The 18499-nt window shown below is 47.9% G+C and overlaps 1 protein-coding gene across 1 annotated transcript in view; it reads left to right on the top strand.

Moving 5' to 3' along the window:
• Nucleotides 1–18228, top strand: part of LOC147988534 (uncharacterized) — a 30668-nt gene extending 12440 nt beyond the window's left edge. Inside the window, exons 2-3 of the mRNA XM_087542492.1 lie at nt 15359–17408; nt 17635–18228. Of these exons, the coding sequence (XP_087398618.1) occupies nt 15359–17408; nt 17635–18228 (2644 nt within the window). The remainder of the gene's footprint in view (nt 1–15358; nt 17409–17634) is intronic.
• The last annotated feature ends 271 nt before the right edge of the window (nt 18229–18499 follow it).

Below are 18499 nucleotides of genomic sequence, written 5' to 3'. Positions count from 1 at the left end.
AGTATGTCTCTCAGGGGGCCATGTATACCCAGGTGCTTTGGCATACTAATGGCGCACGACAACAAGATGCGCCATTAGTAACTTCGGCATACTAATGGCGCACTGTTTAATGATGCGCCATTAGTATCCTTTGGCATACTAATGGCGCACTATGATGTGATGCGCCATTAGTATGAATATTAGGTTTTTTTATTTTTTAATTTTCTGTTTTTGCACAGGTTACAAAATGTATAATTGGACAAAATATAAACAGCACACATCAACAACAGATTCATCGAATACAATAGAAGATTAGTCTCTGAATACAATTCATCATTTTAGTCTCCGAATACAATTCATCATATTAGTCTCCGAATTGAAAAGACCGAACAAGGATAGAACATTATATTACAAGTCTCGAGACCGCGAGTTTGTCTTCACATTACAAGTCGATATCGATCATCTAAACTACCATCACATAGAAGAGAGCTGCGGTCATCACGATGAGCATCATCACGATGAAACTCGTCTTCATCCGGTTCCTCCAACGCTCCCTCCCCTCTCTCGCTAGATAGCGGGTGTATCTAGATTCGGCCTCGGCCCTAGTGGTGTACCCTTTGTAACTGTTACCGCTGAATCGGTGAACCTGTCTCCGACACTCCTCCCAGTCGTCGTAGACTCCGGGAACCTTACCCTTGTACACGACATACCACGGCATCGCTATGCAGTAGACAAACGAAACGTTAGTACCAATTCACAGACAATACATAAGCAATATATAAGTATGCAACAGAACAATCGGTAGAGAAAAGCAAGACATTAATAGCATCGATTACATCTTAAGTTGAACGACTCTCGAAACCAAAGAGACATACTACAAGTTCATTAAAGTTTAATTACAACATGAGCCAATCGATGTTTCAGAACTAGACACAGCATCACTGCTTTCGACTCGACTCAAGGGACCGGAGCGTGGATGAAGCCGCCATCTATCGTGGGAGTCATGAAAGAACGGGCGTTGTCAGCCTGCATTTGTAGGATTGTGTCGATGTCACTGTTGGACGGTTGATTTCTGAGGTAGAACTGCCCCGAGGTACGAAGGCCATCTTGATGGATGATTTCCGCAAACTCCGACTGGATGCGAAAGAATTCTTGTCTGATGTCCGCGTCCTGGATTGCCGACATGCTCGCGGCCCAATCTTTGAGTCTACTCGGTAGCAGAAGGTGATGATGGTCCCGTACGATCGCCCGCATGTGATGGATGGCATAGTAGGCACCCTTCTGACCGCCAGGCGGCTGCTTGACGCAGCAGAACGTCGTATTGTGGGAGAACATGTGCTTGCCGTACTTACGAATAGGCCTGGTGAAGGTGCCTCCAGATTTGACGTAGCCGGGGAGAACATCATCAAGAACCTTCTTGACATTTGTGTAGTCTACGTTCGACTGACGGTCCGGGTCGAAATACGTGGCCATGGAATATTTGGGGCTTAGGAGGATGAGCGTGCAATGTGTGTCACTGCAGAAAACACGGAATGTTAAAAGAAAAACGATCGAAATCTAAGAATTCATATGTTACGGGGCGGTTGAGGGGAGGACTTACTCGGGAAAGTAAGGCACGAGGAAGTTATCCTTATCTTGGTTTGCCAGAATGACGCCTTCGAGGTAAGAACTCGCGACTTGCCGGTCCCCAGCGCTGCCCAAGATCTTGGCACGCATGTAGAAGGGGTCGACTATCACGATGTCCGGGGTCTTGTCGCGAATGATCCGCATCTCCATACTCAGCGAAAATAGCCGAACGAAGGTGTAGTGCAGCGGATGAAGGTTCAACATAGCGTGGATGTCATCAAACCGCAGGACGATCGTACCCCCGATGGAGTTATCCACAAAGCCCTTGCCCTCTGGCACCTTGGCCGCGAAAACCGGGTATGCCACATCCTTCTCTCCGAGACGCCGCTTCTCCAAAGAAAGAACACTGTCATGCAGACTCCGCATAGCACCGGTTGCAGCATCGAGCATATTTCTCGGTAGCATCGGCCTACCCGCCACATGCACCCTCCTCGAGATATCCTCAGGTGAAGGTGGCCCGTCCTGAGCACGGATCGTACTCGGTGCCGGCTGGCCCGCACCCTTGTTAGTCATTCTTTTGCGTGCCTTCTTCTTCTCCTGTAATGGGACCGAGTTCTGCTCACAGACCGCCTTCTTGAGTGTGTTGGGGCTGATCATATTTCGCACCTCGCCTATCTGAGGCTCGGTGAAGTCGGCAGCTGGAGGCGTCTCCTGAGAGCTGAACTGCAGACGACGCCTGTTGCAACTTGGCTTCTCCGCGGTACCAGCTAGATCGCGCACGTCTTTTTTTGGGTTGGGTTCTTGAGAAGGAGGCCCCATGAAGTCGCCACCGTACCCATGATCGGCAAAGTACTGATCGACGTTGGCAAATGTATCGTCGTCGTCGTTCTGATCCTGTGCCATATGCATGTTTGGATCCAGTGGCATAGGGATGTCCGGCACCGTTGCGGCGGTCTTGCCATGGGGCCGACTTGGCGGCGGCACGACTGGCGGTGTTGTCTTTGGGGTGGTGTCCCCCGCCCCCAAACGAATCTGGCTCTTCGGCCAAAGCAGGGGCCAGCTCAGGCAAGCGCTGAGGGTCATCACGTCATCATCGTCGGCCCCGACGGGTCGAATCGGAGGTAACAACTCGTCGCAGCCTGGCAGCACCCGAACCAGTTGAACCCTAAACAAGTTGGGTGGCATCTGGGTACCATGGAACAAGGGGTTGCCCTATTGAACGATTTTGCCCTTGGCGACATCGACCAACTCGTTGTTCACGAAGTGCAGGAGAGTGCACGGAACGTCGGCGGCGCCCTGCGAAAACATGTAGGGCGTCAGGGATGCCCAGTCAAAGGCAAGGAGATGAAGTCCTCGGCCGAGAGAGGCTTAATTAGTTACTGTGATGATGGCGTCGAGCTCGGCTAATGTCGAGGCACCGCCAACGGCGGGCGTGCAGTTGACGGAGGGGCCGCTTGCTGCAGAGGTGCCGACCGGCGTACACCCGGGTGCATTAAGCTCCCGTGCCGCCTCCGCCGGAGACACCAATGCCGCCTCCGCCGGAGACACCAATGGCCCCGCCATCGCGTTCTGCGAGTTGCTGGACGTGAAGCTAGGAATCGGGGGCGGCCCCTGTTGGCCGCCCGCAATCCACGCACTAATCCCCTGGATCAAGGTAGGCACAATGGCGGTGATCGTTGCTCCGAGTTGTTGTTGCACTTGCTCTTGGACAATCTCCGAAATCCGCGCCACCTGTGCCCTGAGTTCTTGAACCTCGCGCTCCTGGCTTTCCGAGCTGGTCTTTTTCTCCTTTTGCCCACCAATGTTATAGTATGACGACCATTTTGTCGACAAGCCTTTGCCGGCCACACGACCAGCTGACGTCGGCTTACTGAGCTTATCCTTGTTCTTCATTACATTCAACGCCCTATTTAGAGTGGTGTCCCAAGGGTTGCTCTTAGTCGACCCCGCGCTACTGCTTTCAGTCGCCTGCGGAAGGAATGTGAACCATTTAGAAATTTGGCTTCATTAATTAGAATGCAACCATATGGAGCTAATTACGCGGGGGTGTATTCCTTACCAGAACAAGCTCAAGCGCCCTGGTCTTCGGATCCGTGGTAAGCTCCTTTGTTTTCGGGTCCTTCTTGTACCGGGCCCTGACAAAGTTCCTGGTCTGCTTGTCACCGTATTTATCGAAGAGGGGCGGTAGGCCTTGCTCGGCACGGTCCGCCTCCTCCTTGTCCCATATAGGCTCCGCCACTCTGTAACCGCTGGGACCGAGTGTGTGTTCCCCTAAGTTCAGCTCCCGCATTTCTTTCCCCCACTTACTTGATTCGGAGCTTGCGGTGCTCGAGCAATTGATCTTGAAGTCGTTGTAGTCATCTTCGGTGATCGAAGGATTTTTCTCCTTGATCTTCTCATAACTCTCACCTTTCTCGATCATTCTCTTCACATTTCTTTTCCAAGTAGACAGGGCCATGCTCATCTTCGTGAGGGCAGCACTGTTCACTTTATTCCCTTTGAGGCTTGTGTTTTCAAATTCAGCGGGGAACTTGTATCGTTCATGCAGCTTCGTGAAGAGGAGGTTGCGCAAATTCCCTCGGTCAGGATGCCTGAGGTTCTCGGTGTTGATCGAGACGGTGCTCCGGAGAATGCACCCGAGCTGAAGCGAGTACCCCTTGACTATTCGTTCGGGCGCCGTTGGATTCCCGTTGGAGTCCACTTCAGTAACTTCCTCCTTGAGGGTGCGGAGCACGGTCGGGCGCTGGTCCTTCCGTTGCCTCTTCGGTTGGCTGCCATCTGTGCGTGCGCCGCCATCATCAGTGGTGGCATCCTCGGCGGCACCATCAGTGGTGGCATCAGTGGGGTCATCCTCGGCGGTACCATCAGTGGTCTCAGGATCGGTGGGGAAGGCGGCGTCCTCATACAAGTGAGGTTGTTCCTCCATCTCTTGGGTCAGCTCCCAGAATTTCTTGCCGCCCGAACCCCCGGCCTCATCATTGTTGGCCATGTTTCTCTATAAATAGGAACAAAGTTTGGTCAAAAAGTTGGTTATTGTCAAGGAACAAGATCTCTAAGTTGACCAAATAACCTAATTCTCGAGGAATGTCGCCAAAAAGTTGGTTATTGTCAAGGAACAATTGAGAGATGTTTGTGATATTGCCTAGGTGTTTTGGGATAGAACCTGTTAGTGTATTGTTGCTAAGGTCCAAGTCCACGTTCTCAGGGCAACCTAGTTCTTGAGGGGTGTGTCTAGAAAGTTGGTTGCTGCAAAGATACAAGGTTGTGAGTTTGGTCAAATTGCCTATGATGTTTGTGATATTGCCTTGGATCTTGAAAGCACTGTTGCATGATGCAGTGGTACAGCCAGCATGGGACCTCATCTTTGTAGGCTAATTTTCTAGATTGTAACACTGGGTTTTGTGCACAAGCTAAGCTAGCTAAGACAGTAGCTTCCTTGCAACCCACAAAAGACAAAGGAAAAGGGGTGAAAAGGGGGAGATGGTTAGCTTTGATGAGCAGGCAACATCTTCCTAACCCCCTTCTTCTTGTCTCCTCTCACTATCTCTCTCACACACATGGCAAGCAAGGGTGTCTGAGTGTGTGAAAAAAATACTAAACTAATCCAACCACTAAAGCAAATTAATTTTTATTTCGGTTGAGAATCGGGCACCTTCTAGGTCAAGAAAATTGGGCATGACCTTTGCTAATTTTCTTGACCTAGGAGTGCCCCATTTCTCAACCGAAACGGAAATTAATCAACGTTTCAGGAGAAAGGGGTCATTTTAGAAGATCACAAGTAGCAGCAGCATCACTTGACAAAATCACAACTAGCAGCAGCATCACAAGTAGTACAGCAGCAACATCATCACAAGTAGTACAGCAGCAGCAGCATCATCACACCACATAGGTATGAAATCACCACACCACATAGCAGCAAGCAGGTCTGAGTTCACCACACCACATAGCAGCAAGGGGAAAAGACAAATTCAGAAGACAATGTAAAATGCCAAATCAACACTAGCACTATCAGAATAAAACAACTAGTCCAGTGTTAGAAGACCATGCAGTAAAAGGTCAGTTAGACAACAAATATGATGTTGTTAATGGATCAGAGAGAGTACAAAACAACGTAGATACAGAACATTTGCAATCTCCAAACAAAAACTACCCCCCAAAAAAGGTGACCTCCAACTAATGTCCTTGTTTTGTCAGATTTGATCTATAAATAACTAATGTCCTTTGGACCAATCAGTGGGTTTTCTGCCATCGCTCACTTCAATTCTGTGACAGCCGCTGATGTAGATAGATAAGGGGCAGTGGATAAAAAAGTATTCTGCCAAAGAGCTTCCAAAATATATAAGTACTTTGTGCCCTTCATGTTTTCTTGTTCCCAATGCCTCACGTTAATTCGTAGGCTCCTAGTAGTATGTATGTACTCATGTTTATGTATGATCCACACAACAACATTGTTGCATATGCGTGTACTTAGCGTTGGGTAGCCAACTCAGTTCAGATCTTGCCTCCCTGAGTTATGTTGTGACAGCTTGAGATTGTCCACTATATATGGTGTCACAAAGATGTTGGAGGAGCATATATATGTAGGTGCATTTCTCCGGTCACCCTGATATGATGCAGAAAATAGATATTAAAGCACAATGAATGTGTCGAGCTACTTTTTTCTCAACAATTAAGTGGGAAACGAGAAGGCCTTCAATTAAGTGAAAATGTATTCGGCCTGCTCTGCTTAAGATGCCTGGTTCTCGTGTCGTTGCTGTGGAGTGATTGCACTAGAAGCTTGGATTGGTTCACCCGGGCAAGCTACACTACACAATTAGCTTGTTTGTGTTTTGTTTTTCACTGTAAGCCTGCGTTACTAATTGTGTAGATCAGTTTATTCGATCAGCAATGGGTCTCCCGAGAAGAGAGACGAGCTTGACCACTGGACTCCCACTGAAGAGCATGCTTATTAATCACATGCTTCATGGCTATGAATATCTCACATAGATTTTTTTAAAAAAATAAAAATTTCTTCAGCAAGCAGCAAGCAGCATTGTAACAAAAATTAAAAATTTCTTCAGCAAGCAGCAAGCAGCAAGCAGCAAGCAACAGAGGGGGAGAGGGGGAGAGGAGGAGGGGGAGCTCACGGGGGCGGTGGTGTGGACGGGGCGACGAGGTGGGGCGACGAGGTCCGGGTGGTGGTGGTGCGACGAGGTCCGGGTGGTGGTGGTGCTCCGGCGACGGTGATGTGGACGGGGCGGCGTCCGGGCCACTGGCGACGAGGGCGGCGGGGCGATGGCGTCCAACGAGGGCGGTGGGGCGACGGGGAGAGCGGTGCCGAGGAGACGAGGACGACGGGGCGGCGGGGAGACGAGGACGAAGGGGCGGCGGGGCGGCGGCGTCGGGAGAGGAGAGGGGAAGGGGATCGAGGGCGAGGGCGAGGGAGAGAGAGGGGATATGGAGGGGCCGGGAGGAAATATGGATGGGGGCAATGGCACAATACTAATGGCGCACCACCCCTCGGTGCGCCATAAGTACATCCATACTAATGGCGCACCTCACCGTGGTGCGCCATTAGTATTTTTTTTTGATTTCTGCTCGAGCCAACAGGTTATCTTCCACCTGACCTGATCCACACCAAGTCCCCTCTACTAGCTTGACTGGTTAGCAGCTAGTTCTCACAACAGGAGGTCTTGGGTTCAACTCCCAGGCTCCACAATTTTTTTTATGCATTTAAAATGCTGTTTGATACTTATTTGTGTTTAAATATGTTCAAACTTGTTTAAATCATAACAGTAATATTTTTTTATAAGACAGTAATAATTTTTTAAATAATATCATCAAACAGTAATGCCGGCGGAGCGGGGGAGGGTGCGCGGGGTGCGTGGGGTCGGCGGCGGTGGTTGAGTAGGGGAGGGGTGCGGGGGGTCGGCGGCGGCGGTTGAGTAGGGGAATCAAGGGTGCGGGGGGTCGGCGGCGGCGGCCGGTGGACCGGGGGGTGCTCGGGGCGAGGGGGACCGGATCTGGCGAGGTGGGATAGCGATCGAGATGGAGGGGGATCGAGATCGAGTGTCCATGAAATTTAAAAATATTCATGATAGTTCAAAAAGTGCCCATGAAATACAATCGAGAAATGAAGGCTACGATTTAAATACAATCGATCTTAGCTAGCTATCTGTTCACAATCTTCTTGCCCTTCTTTTTCGCAAATGGAGTTCTTCTGTGGAACGGACGTCCTTTAGGTAGGGTGGTCCTGCTTCTTCTTGTGGTGTATGCTGCTACTTCATCATTGTCGTCATGTTCGATCCTCGGGTCGCCGTACTTGTCGAAGTCTTGCTCATTGGCTACTCCATCCATTCCGATGATCTTCCTTTTGCCTCTCCTCACGACAACACGACTGGGCTTTGACGGGTCGGTAATGAAGAAGCATTGGTCCACTTGGGAAGCCAGTACCCATGGCTCATTTTTCGCGGTGACGTTTGCGCCCGCGGTCTTGGATTTGGCTTCGGGTATAACCATGGTGGTGAAATACCGGTCTTCTTTTAGGACGCTCTTGGCCCATCTGACACGGAACATCGGGACCTTCTCTCCAGCGTAGCTCAGCTCCCAGATCTCCTCGATCCTTCCGTAGTATCTGTCCTTGTCGTTACCGGTGTAGGATTCCATCGTTACCCCGGAGTTCTGATAAACATCGCTCTTCATGTCCTTGGCCTCGGTGTAGAATGTGTAGCCATTGATATCGTACGCCTCATAGGTCATCAGGTTGTGCTCGGCGCCCTGTGACAAGGCGAATATGAGTTGTTCTTCCGCGGAAGAATCCTCATGTAAAGGGTACGACAGAAGCTTCTGCTTGAACCAACGCGTGAAACATGAGTTGTGCTCTTTGAGTATATCTCCGTCCGTCCTCTGTTGGCCTCGGTCATTGTACGTCTTCTTAATAAAGGTTTTGTGCTCTACCACCCAAGGATCGACCACGTCTATGTGTTGTAGCGCGACTAGGTTTGCTCTTTCAAAGTCGGCGAGTCGACCCTCGAAGTCGACATGCATTTCGCGACGACCGTCACGGTGACCCCATCCAGCGAGCCTGCCGAGGTGCCTGTTGACGGGCAGACCAACGGGGTTCTCGATGCCTAGATAATTGGTGCAGTAGGAGATGCACTCTTCGGTCAGAAAGCCCCTGGCTATGCTTCCCTCTGGACGTGACATGTTGCGAACGTATCCTTTGATGACACCATTCATCCTTTCGAACGGCATCATGTTGTGCAAGAACGTCGGCCCGAGTTGGATGATATCGTCCACGATATGGACCAGCAGATGCACCATAACGTCGAAGAATGCGGGCGGGAAGCACATCTCAAGCTCGCATAGTATCACCACGATCTCTTCCTGTAGCCTTCTGAGTTGCCTCACGCCAACAGACTTCCGAGAGATGACGTCGAAAAAGTTGCATAGGCCAAATAGGGTTTCACGGACGTGCGCGTCCATGATCCCACGGATTGCAACTGGAAGTATCTGCGTCATCAGCACGTGACAGTCGTGAGACTTCATCCCGCTGAACTTCAGCTTCGCTGGGTCTAGGTATCTGCTTATCTTCCCCGCGTAACCGTAAGGAAGTTTTACTCCTACGAGGCAGGTGAAAAACTGCTCGATCTCCTCCTGACTTAGAGTGAAGCACGCGGGAGGGTAGTCATTTCCGGTCTTCTTGGCCTTCTTACCTTTGCGACGACTTTCCGTGTCTTGCTTCGCCTCATCATCATCATCATCATCATCATCATCATGATCATCATATATAGTGTGAAGCTCCTGCCTGATGCCCATTGATTTCAAGTCTGCCCTTGCTTTCGGCCCATCTTTGGTCCTCTCTGGCATGTTGAGCAGGGTACCAAGCAGACTCTCGCACACGTTCTTCGTGATATGCATGACATCAAGGCTGTGAGGCACACGGTGGATCTTCCAGTACGGCAAGTCCCAGAAAACAGACCTCGTTTTCCATACCTTCAGCAGCGGCTCTGGCGCCTTTCGCTTCTTTCCCGGCTCTGGCGCCTTTTGCTTCTTTCCCGGCAGTGGGCAATCTTTCCAATTTTTCAACAGCTCGTCTATTCCTCGCCGGTCCTCGTACGCGGGCGTCTCGGGGTTCGGTTTCACCATCGAACAGATCCTTGTGTTTTCTCCACGGGTCATCGTCGCGAAGCCACCTTCGATGTCCCATGAACACGATTTTCGAAGACCCGGGATCTCTATCTAGCTGGCGATACGTTGTGTCATCCATGCACCTGACGCATCCAGAAAATCCGTGGACCACCTGCCCCGCGACATATCCGTAACCGAGATAGTCGTGCACCGTCGTGAGCAGCGCGGCTCTCATAGGGAAATATTCTTTCTCTGCGGCGTCCCACGTATTGGCTGGCGTTTTCCACAGCGTGTCAAGCTCCTCTTTCAGCAGCCCCAGATACAGATTGATGTCGTTCCCTGGTTGTTTCGGTCCTTCAATTAGCATACTCATGTGAATGTACTTCCTCTTCATGCACAACCAGGGGGGAAGGTTGTACATCCACACAAACACAGGCCAGGTGCTATGTGTGCTTCTCTGGCTGCCAAACGGATTGACTCCATCGGTGCTCGCGCCCAGCACGATGTTCCTTGGATCGTTCCCAAATTCTGGGTCTTCGAAGTTCAACGCTTGCCACTGGCTCGCATCCTTAGGGTGACTCAGCATCTTGTCTTTTTTATCTATCTCCGGATCATTTGCGTCATCTTCTCGCTTCTTCTCCTCCCTATCCGCGTGCCAACGCAGGAGCTTTGCTACCTTAGGGTCCGCGAAATACCGCTGCAGACGAGGAGTGATCGGAAAGTACCACACCACTTTTCGAGGAGCTTTCTTCCTCTTCTTGTATCGAGTGACGCCGCACACCGGACATATGGTAGACTCCACGTGCTCGTCCCGATAAATGATGCAATTGTTCATGCACTTGTTCCCCTTGGGAAGACGTTCGTGCCAGAATGACATGTTCTCGTCGAAGCATGCGTCGGTCATTTTGTGTTTTACCTTCATCTCCAGAGCCATGAGCGTTACTTTCAGGCGGGTATCCTCGGGCCTGCATCCTTCATACAATGGAGTAACCGCGTCTAACTCAAGTTGATCCATCTTGGCTTTCTCTCGGGCGGCAGCTCTTGCAATATCCGTCTGCTTGAGAAGCAGCTCTTGAATATGAGGGTCCTGCACCCAGCCCATCGATGGTCCAGCGTCGTCTGCTCCGCCGGCATCATCATCTTCATGATCATGCCCGTCGTCTGCTCCGGCATCTTCCTCATCATCATGTCCTGCATCTTCTACATGATGACTGTGTACAGCATCACCGTCGTGATCATCTCCTGGGGATTCTTCGTCTTCTCGCCCACCTGAGCCGCGGTGGTTGTCTTGCTGCCCTTCCTCATTTCTTGCCCGGCCCCCATGGACGACTTCGTAGTCATCTTCATCACCTTGCCACCGATAGCCATCCATGAAACCACGCAAGAGCAGGTGGTCCCGCACCTGCCCGGATTCCGGGTCCGCAATAAGGCTCTTCAGCTTGCATCTTCGACACGGACATCTTATCTCCGTCTCGTTCTTTTGAAGCATCTCGGCTTTCGCGGACCTCAAAAACCTATTCACGATGCCTTTGGTCATCATGCGGACCACGGTCGCCTGCGGGGTAGAGCAAACGATATTTTAGAACCAAGAAAAAATTTGGCATGACTTTCCCTAAAAATAGGACCAAAAAGAATGCTTAATGCCAAAATTCTCGCCGAAACGGAAATGAATCAACATTCCGGTAAAATATTGGCAACTATCGCATTTCAAATACCGGTACACCTCCAAACACAAACACATATGCAACACCACAAACATATGCAACCCCACGAACATATATAGATCTAGCTAGGCCATAAAAAGTGCATGTGCACATTGTTGTAGGGAGAACAACATAAATATAGCTTCCCCCCTTACTTACCTATCAAAACAAGGTAATTTAACCACTTAAATTGAATGAATCTATGGTGAAAATGAGGTGAAAAAGAGGAGGCACCCGAGACAAGGAGGAGGTGGAGAGAATGAAGTGGGGGGAAAGTGAGTGTGGGTAGGAGAGGCTGTCCAAAATATCTTGTTGCTGCCCACTTACTAATGGTGCACCAACTCTGGATGCGCCATTAGTAATCCAGGTTACTAATGGCGCACCTTCTGGTGGTGCGCCATTAGTAGTTTTACAAAAAAAAAATACTAATGGCGCACTGTCCCACAGTGCGCCATTACTAGTTTAAATTAGTAATGGCGCACTGTGGAACAGTGCACCATTAGTAGTTTTGCAAAAAAGGGAATAAAAAATATAATAAAAAAACAACATTAGTGGCGCACTTTCCGGCAGGTGCGCCATTACTAGTTACAACTAGTAATGGCGCACTGTGCCTGGATGCGCCATTAGTATGTTTGGACAGGCGCACTAGTTAAAAAACTATTTTTTTGATACTAATGGCGCACCCTGGGCCAGGTGTGCCATTAGTAGTTTCAACTCTAATGGCGTATCAGAAGGTGGTGCGCCATTAGTATATACTAATGGCGCACCGCTTGTCTGGTGCGCCATTAGTGTCAATCCCATCTATAGCCCTTTTTCTAGTAGTGTTCCCACTGCAAACCACCGAATCTACTAAGAGCATTGGATCGGAGCAAATCGCGAAAAGGGCCGAGAAGTTGGTGCTAAGCGAGATCCTACCGAGCCACGGATCAAGCCAAAAAAAGGTACCCTCTCCATCATGAATGGAGATGCCGGTATCCAGGAGGATCTCATGCTTAATCACCTGAAGGGATTCCTATAACTAGGATTCCTCCTTATGATCACACCCTAATAGGGAGCGGGCTTGGAGATACATAGATTTAATAAGTTGAAAACATAGCCCCCTCATCCCTAAGGACCCGACAAACCCGACTTCAGCACGAGGGCCACATTTGTGGGCCAATACACCAGAATACGCAGACCCCCTATTCTTTGGGGAAGCAGATATCAAGCCACTTCATCATATATGGTACTTCTAACGCCCGTTGGACCCCCTGCCAAAACAAGCGCAAGAGCTCCTTCTCAAAGGCGCCATGAACCCCCTCTAGGAGGATATACAACCCCATCATAAACATGGGGAGGCTCGAGAGGCAAGAGTCGATGACCATAGTGTTCCTCCCCTTGGAGGTGAACCTCCTGCACCACAGCTTAGCCTTAACCTACTAGCGGGTCAAAGTCTAGGATCATGATCCTAATGTTACCGATCGACATCCGAAGGTAGGTGATAAAAAAAATGAGGACAACTTGCAATTTAAGTTGTCCACAATCCGTTGTTGCTCTTCACGTGGGTAATACATGATCACCACTTCGCTCTTCTCGAAGTTGATCTTAAGGCCCGACATGGCCTTAGAGCAGAGGAGTAGGAACTTAAGGTTGATAGTATCAAATTCCAACCCCTCCATCATGATCATGGTGTCATCCTCATACATAAGGTGGGTAATTTTTTATCATTACTGAAGGTGGGTAATACCCCCTCATTGATCTGCTACTGGACTTTTCCCACGTGAATTCACCCACAATTGTTTTGTCGCAAATGCTAGATCATCCAGCTTCATGATCTTGTTTTGGCTGGCGCACGCGCTAGATGACAAGGGATCACATATTCTTGTCTTCTGCCTATCTCTCTCCCGCTTGTGGTCTCTAATACACAGTGGAATTAAAACCAATCGCAGGAAAAGCACCCCATCCACCACATCTCTGCTTGGCCACCCGTCCTGCAATTTCGCTGCAAGATCCTGACCCCATGTGCACGCATTTAATTTGCATTTTTCAAATTTTCAAAAAGCTATAACTTTTGAACCGATCATCAAAATTAAGATATGTTTTCACCACTAGGTTCTCCGTGGCGAGGTCTTCAAAACTAGATCCCATTTGAATATGTTTCGACTAACTTTTTTAATGAGCAACTTTGGATGAAACAGAAGCAAATGTAGTGTTATAGGAGCAACTATCTGTTAGTCTACGTTGGATCACTGCCGATCATTTAAAAACCCTTTGAAATTGGCTACAATGACTATCAAGTTAACTAGCTTCACCTTTAAGTTTCCCACCATAACTAGCTTCGCCTCTAGGTTGATAGGCAACTTAGTTTTTTAGATAGACTAACATTATCCTAAGTTGCTTTCCATGACTGGCGAATAGCTTAATATCATTTTTAGTTGCACTAAATACTTTCCGGTATAGTAAGCAACTTAATTTCATAGATAGACAACTTAGCAACACTGATTGTCAACTTTTCAATGTATTGTGGGCAACTAAAACAATAATGACAAGCAACTATGCATCATCGGTAGGTAGCTTCAGAGTGTTTGTAGGCAACTTAGACGAACAATGATGAGCAACTTCATACTATTGTAGGCAACTAATTTGCGAAGTTAGGCAACTGAGCAGCAATGGTAGGCAACTAATTACCAATATCAAGCAACTGAGCATCAATGGTAGGCAATTTTACAGTATTTATAGACAACTAAGAATCATCGATATGCAACTATTACCAATACAAGGCAACTGGGCATCAATGGTAGGCAATTTCGGAGTATTTTTAGGCAACTGAGCTTACCAACGATAGGCATGTTGGGATAATGTTAGCAAAATTCACGGATACACTTAGTGCATTAAAGTTGCTTGCATGTAGCACTAAAGGCCCCTCATGTTTCATGTGATTTTCTCGTTTTTACACAAACTACCTAATAGGCAGTCCCACTAGACCAAAAAACTGATTTTACTTCTCTATATTGCTACTTACAGGTGAAATTAGTCAATTGGTACCATGGTAACAAACTTAGAAGGATTCCTCGCTCATAGGTAGTCATACTAGGCAATAAAAAGTAGTTATTTTCGTATAACAATAAAGTTGCCTCCGTAGCAACCAAAATTGCTCTAAAAAACCTTTGTTGAAACCTAACCATATGTGATCTAGTTTTGAAGAACTCATCATCAGAAACCCAACAATGAAAACGGATCTAAATTACTAAGCTCGAATCAAAAGTTATAGCTTTTAAATTATTTTTTTAAACCCCAAATAAATACACACGGGCTCTTGACCAGGGTAGCATGAAGTTTGGGGATCATATACTTTCCTTTTTCGATAGACTAGGATGACGTGGCACATCAGTTTCGTAATATGGAGAGTATGCTCGAGCACTCCATCCGGCGCTCACGCGTTCCCTATCCATGTCATGAGCGATGGGGTTTTCGAGGGGCTACCCTGCCAGGATACCGTTGCAGTGGGCTTTGTAACGAAAAGAAGAGAGTATATCGGAGATTTCTTTGTTGCTTAATATTGTTCTCGTTTTTTTTTCTTCCATACGATCCCAAATGGATCAGGTTCCACTATGAGACGATAGCGGAACAACAAACATGCTTTAGCATCCATGTGCAAAATAACAAAATGGTTCAGCTGCAGCAAAACGGTAACAACAAACATCAAAACAAAACAAAGCAAACAACCACCAAGAGAAACTACAAGTGAGCCAAAGCAGCGACCAACAGGCTCACAAAACCAAGTGTTCTGATTCATCTCTCTCTTCCATTTCTGGTCATCAGGATTTCCTTCCTCCTCGTTGTTATCTTTTTTTAAGCCCATCATTCATCTGACCACCGGAGGATTGTGATATTCTAGGTTTCTTCCATAGGGCCCATCATTCATCTTGTTTTCGTTTCTCTCAAAAGAAAAAACTCTTGTTCTCGTCACTCTCTTATATAGAGAGCGAGCATGTATCTAACTTGGAATGCATGTGCAACAGGATTGAGCCCTCTTTCATTGAAAGGTTCGACCCTTATGGTGCTCAGTCCTCAAGCTTGACGATGAAGAATCTATTGACGAGCAACTCGCAGCTGGCTGATGCAGTGGTGAATCGAGTTGTTGCAGTCGTTCTTCTAGTTCTATCGCTGGTTCAAAGTACGGTGTTGATCATGTGTATCGCCTCTGCGCCGTTCTTCCTGTTCCTTGGGATGCTCATCACCGCTTGGATTTCGGTACGCGGTCTAATGGACCATGACCATTACGGCGACACGGATGAGGGTAGAGTAAACATGGATCCGGCGCATAACGTCTTGTACACCATGTGTGTGGCCCAAAGTGCCTTGTGGCTGTGTAGAATCATGTTGCTGTTTTTGGAGGAGAGGGTAGTGAAACAAGTGAGCCAAGCATACGGCTTCCAAGATGGTGACCGTGCAGTTTTAGGCTACCTGGGCGAAGTCAGGAAGGGGTGCTTCAAGAACATATCATCTGCCAGAGAGAGGAACCTCATCACATATGCTGTAGAACTCATGGAGTCCAAGTCGCCTCATAGCTATCTTTCCGGGGCACTTATACTGGACAGACTACTCACCCGGCAGCATTCTCCTATTTTGATCAAACAAGAAGAAGAAAAGCAACAGCAACAGTTAGATTTAGAGGAAAAGACTGGAGCTCCTTTGGTTCAAAAGGATACGAAGAAGAAAGAGGGGAATGAGGAGAGTAACAAGAAGAGTGTGGAGATCATTGTGCAGCAGCGCAGGATGATAAAACGGTTGATTGGGTCTGCATCTTCCATAGGCATTCTCCACAGACTGCTTCAGACACTGGATTCGCAATGCTCATCCGACAGAAAGGTGCGGGAGGCCGCCGCGAGGATTGTGGAGCACGTTGCTGGCAGGATTCATTTGGAGAAGTTCCCGCGAGGGATCCAATGCGTATCTTCACTCATCAACACCTTTGAAGAATACCGCCGATTACAGCCATATCGGTCATTGCCGTCGTCATCAAACAGAAAAGAAGCCACTGTGATGACTCTGGCACCATCGCCAAACACAAAAAATTGTCAAGAACAGGAACAAGGCCGCAGCAGCATCAATACTTTTTCATTTGAGTCAAACCCAGAGTACTTAGAGTCAGACTCAGAGTCAGACTCAGACAGTGACATGGATAAACTATCATTCTCTGAGCTGGTGGCTATGGGGCACAACAATTTGAAGTTCAGTATCATGTATTGCAGGCAAAAAATTAGTAAGAGCAGCAACACTGCTACTGCTATTTCTTCTTCATCAAAGTCAAAGTCAGACAACGGCATCGATCGGCCATCGTCATCTAAGGCCAACAGGAGCACAACCAATCAGTTCCATGGCTACAAAGAGCTGTTGTTGACTGGCCTGCACATCCTTTGGAAACTTGCAGGCAGTGAGGACAACTGCACAGTCATAAGCAACACCAAACATCTTGTCTCCAAGATTATGGCACCTGTTATCTACGACATAGTGCACCACGCAGGTCATAGTGCATGGTCCACTCAAGTAGTAGAGAGATCACTTGGGGTGATACTTAGACTAATTGTGAATACCAAGGGAGACACTGGGGCAGACCTCCGTCAACAAATCTCAAGCGACAAAGGATCAATCGGCACTATGAAAAAAATTGTTGTCTGCGAAGAATGCAAAGGCGGGGAACTGCAGATGAAGGCCATGCAGATCCTGACGCATCTATGCATTGATGAAACTGCAAACAGAGGTAATCTAACTAAGGTGCTCGTGAGAATCTTCATTAATGGTGATAGCAGCAACACCTCCATCAGAAAGACTGCAGGCGAAACACTGGTGTTGCTGTTTCTCAGCAGCAAAAGCGTCGCCACCCTCCTCCCCAAGGAGGAACATAATGAGTTTGTTGGTGATCTTGCTAAAATACTTTTACAAGTTGGAGACAACGACACATGCAGAAAAAATGCTGCAGAAATTCTGGAGCATCTATGTATTCAGTTTGCTGAGGATGGTGAATATCTCAGCACACTCAAGAACACCATTACAGGTGTGATGCCAGAGGTACCCACACACACGCTCCTTTCTTTCTTTATTTCTGTTATTTATATACAAGCAAGGTGAATATTCCTCTTGCCTGTCATTCAATCATTCCCCTTTCATGACAATTGGCACACTTCCTTCTTTGCGTTTCTACAACATTTTGTTTTTGCAACTGTGAAGTAACCACAGCAACTCATTCTATATATGCTAATATACATACTTTACGCTATTGTTATTAACATTGCAGGTACTCAGAGAAATATGCCATGGGTCAACAGGAGAAGAAAAAAAGCCTGAGTATGCCAGATCAGATACTGACATCGAAAGCCAAAGCGAAACCAAGAAGAAGAAAAGGAACAAGAAGAAGAATGCTTCATCCTCTCCAGGGCAAAACGAACAGCACAAGTTGTACGTCGCCCTGCTATCCCTCTGTGTGACGGCGTGTGAGAAATTACACCTTGATCTGAATGCAATTTCGCTGGGACAAGCTATGGATCCAGGAGAATGTGTTGCATTCAGCCTTGCAACAAAGATGGTACAGCTAAATAGGGACCTCATCACCGCCGACAGCCTGACAGCAATGAAGCTTACCACTAGGATGGTGATAGCAGCAATGAAGAAACTCGAGGGCAACGGCACCACTGTCGACCGAGCTAATCTGGAGAGCCTCATTGACTCCCTGTCTAGTGTTTCAGAGACCATGTTGGATCTGGAGGGATGCATAGTTTTCGCGATGACGAAACCTGCCACTGTCGACACCCTCCATTCCCTCGTGAAACAAGCACGGCAACTTCATGCCAAAATACAGGACCAAGACTTGGAAATAGTGGCAGCTAGCTAGCTCTCTCAGGGCAAACAAGCTAGATTATTTGCTATGGATTTATGACAGACTTTTTTTCTTTTGATATATGGATTTGTGTATGTTCATTCACCTGTACTGTATTCTATTAAACTACATCGTACTACCATGTTTTCTGTGTCTCATCGTGTGAGCGCATTAACATTTTATTTCTATGATTTTTAAGTGATGGAAATTACCCTCTCAATGTCTATCTGCTAAACATATACTTGTCCCAAAGTTTGTGCGGCACAGGCGCACAGTTGTGACATAC

Source organism: Triticum urartu, chromosome 1A (assembly GCF_056163025.1).
Source record: "Triticum urartu cultivar PI428250 chromosome 1A, HENAU_Tu73, whole genome shotgun sequence".
NCBI classification, from domain to species: Eukaryota; Viridiplantae; Streptophyta; class Magnoliopsida; order Poales; family Poaceae; genus Triticum; species Triticum urartu.
This window is presented reverse-complemented; position numbering and strand designations above follow the sequence as displayed.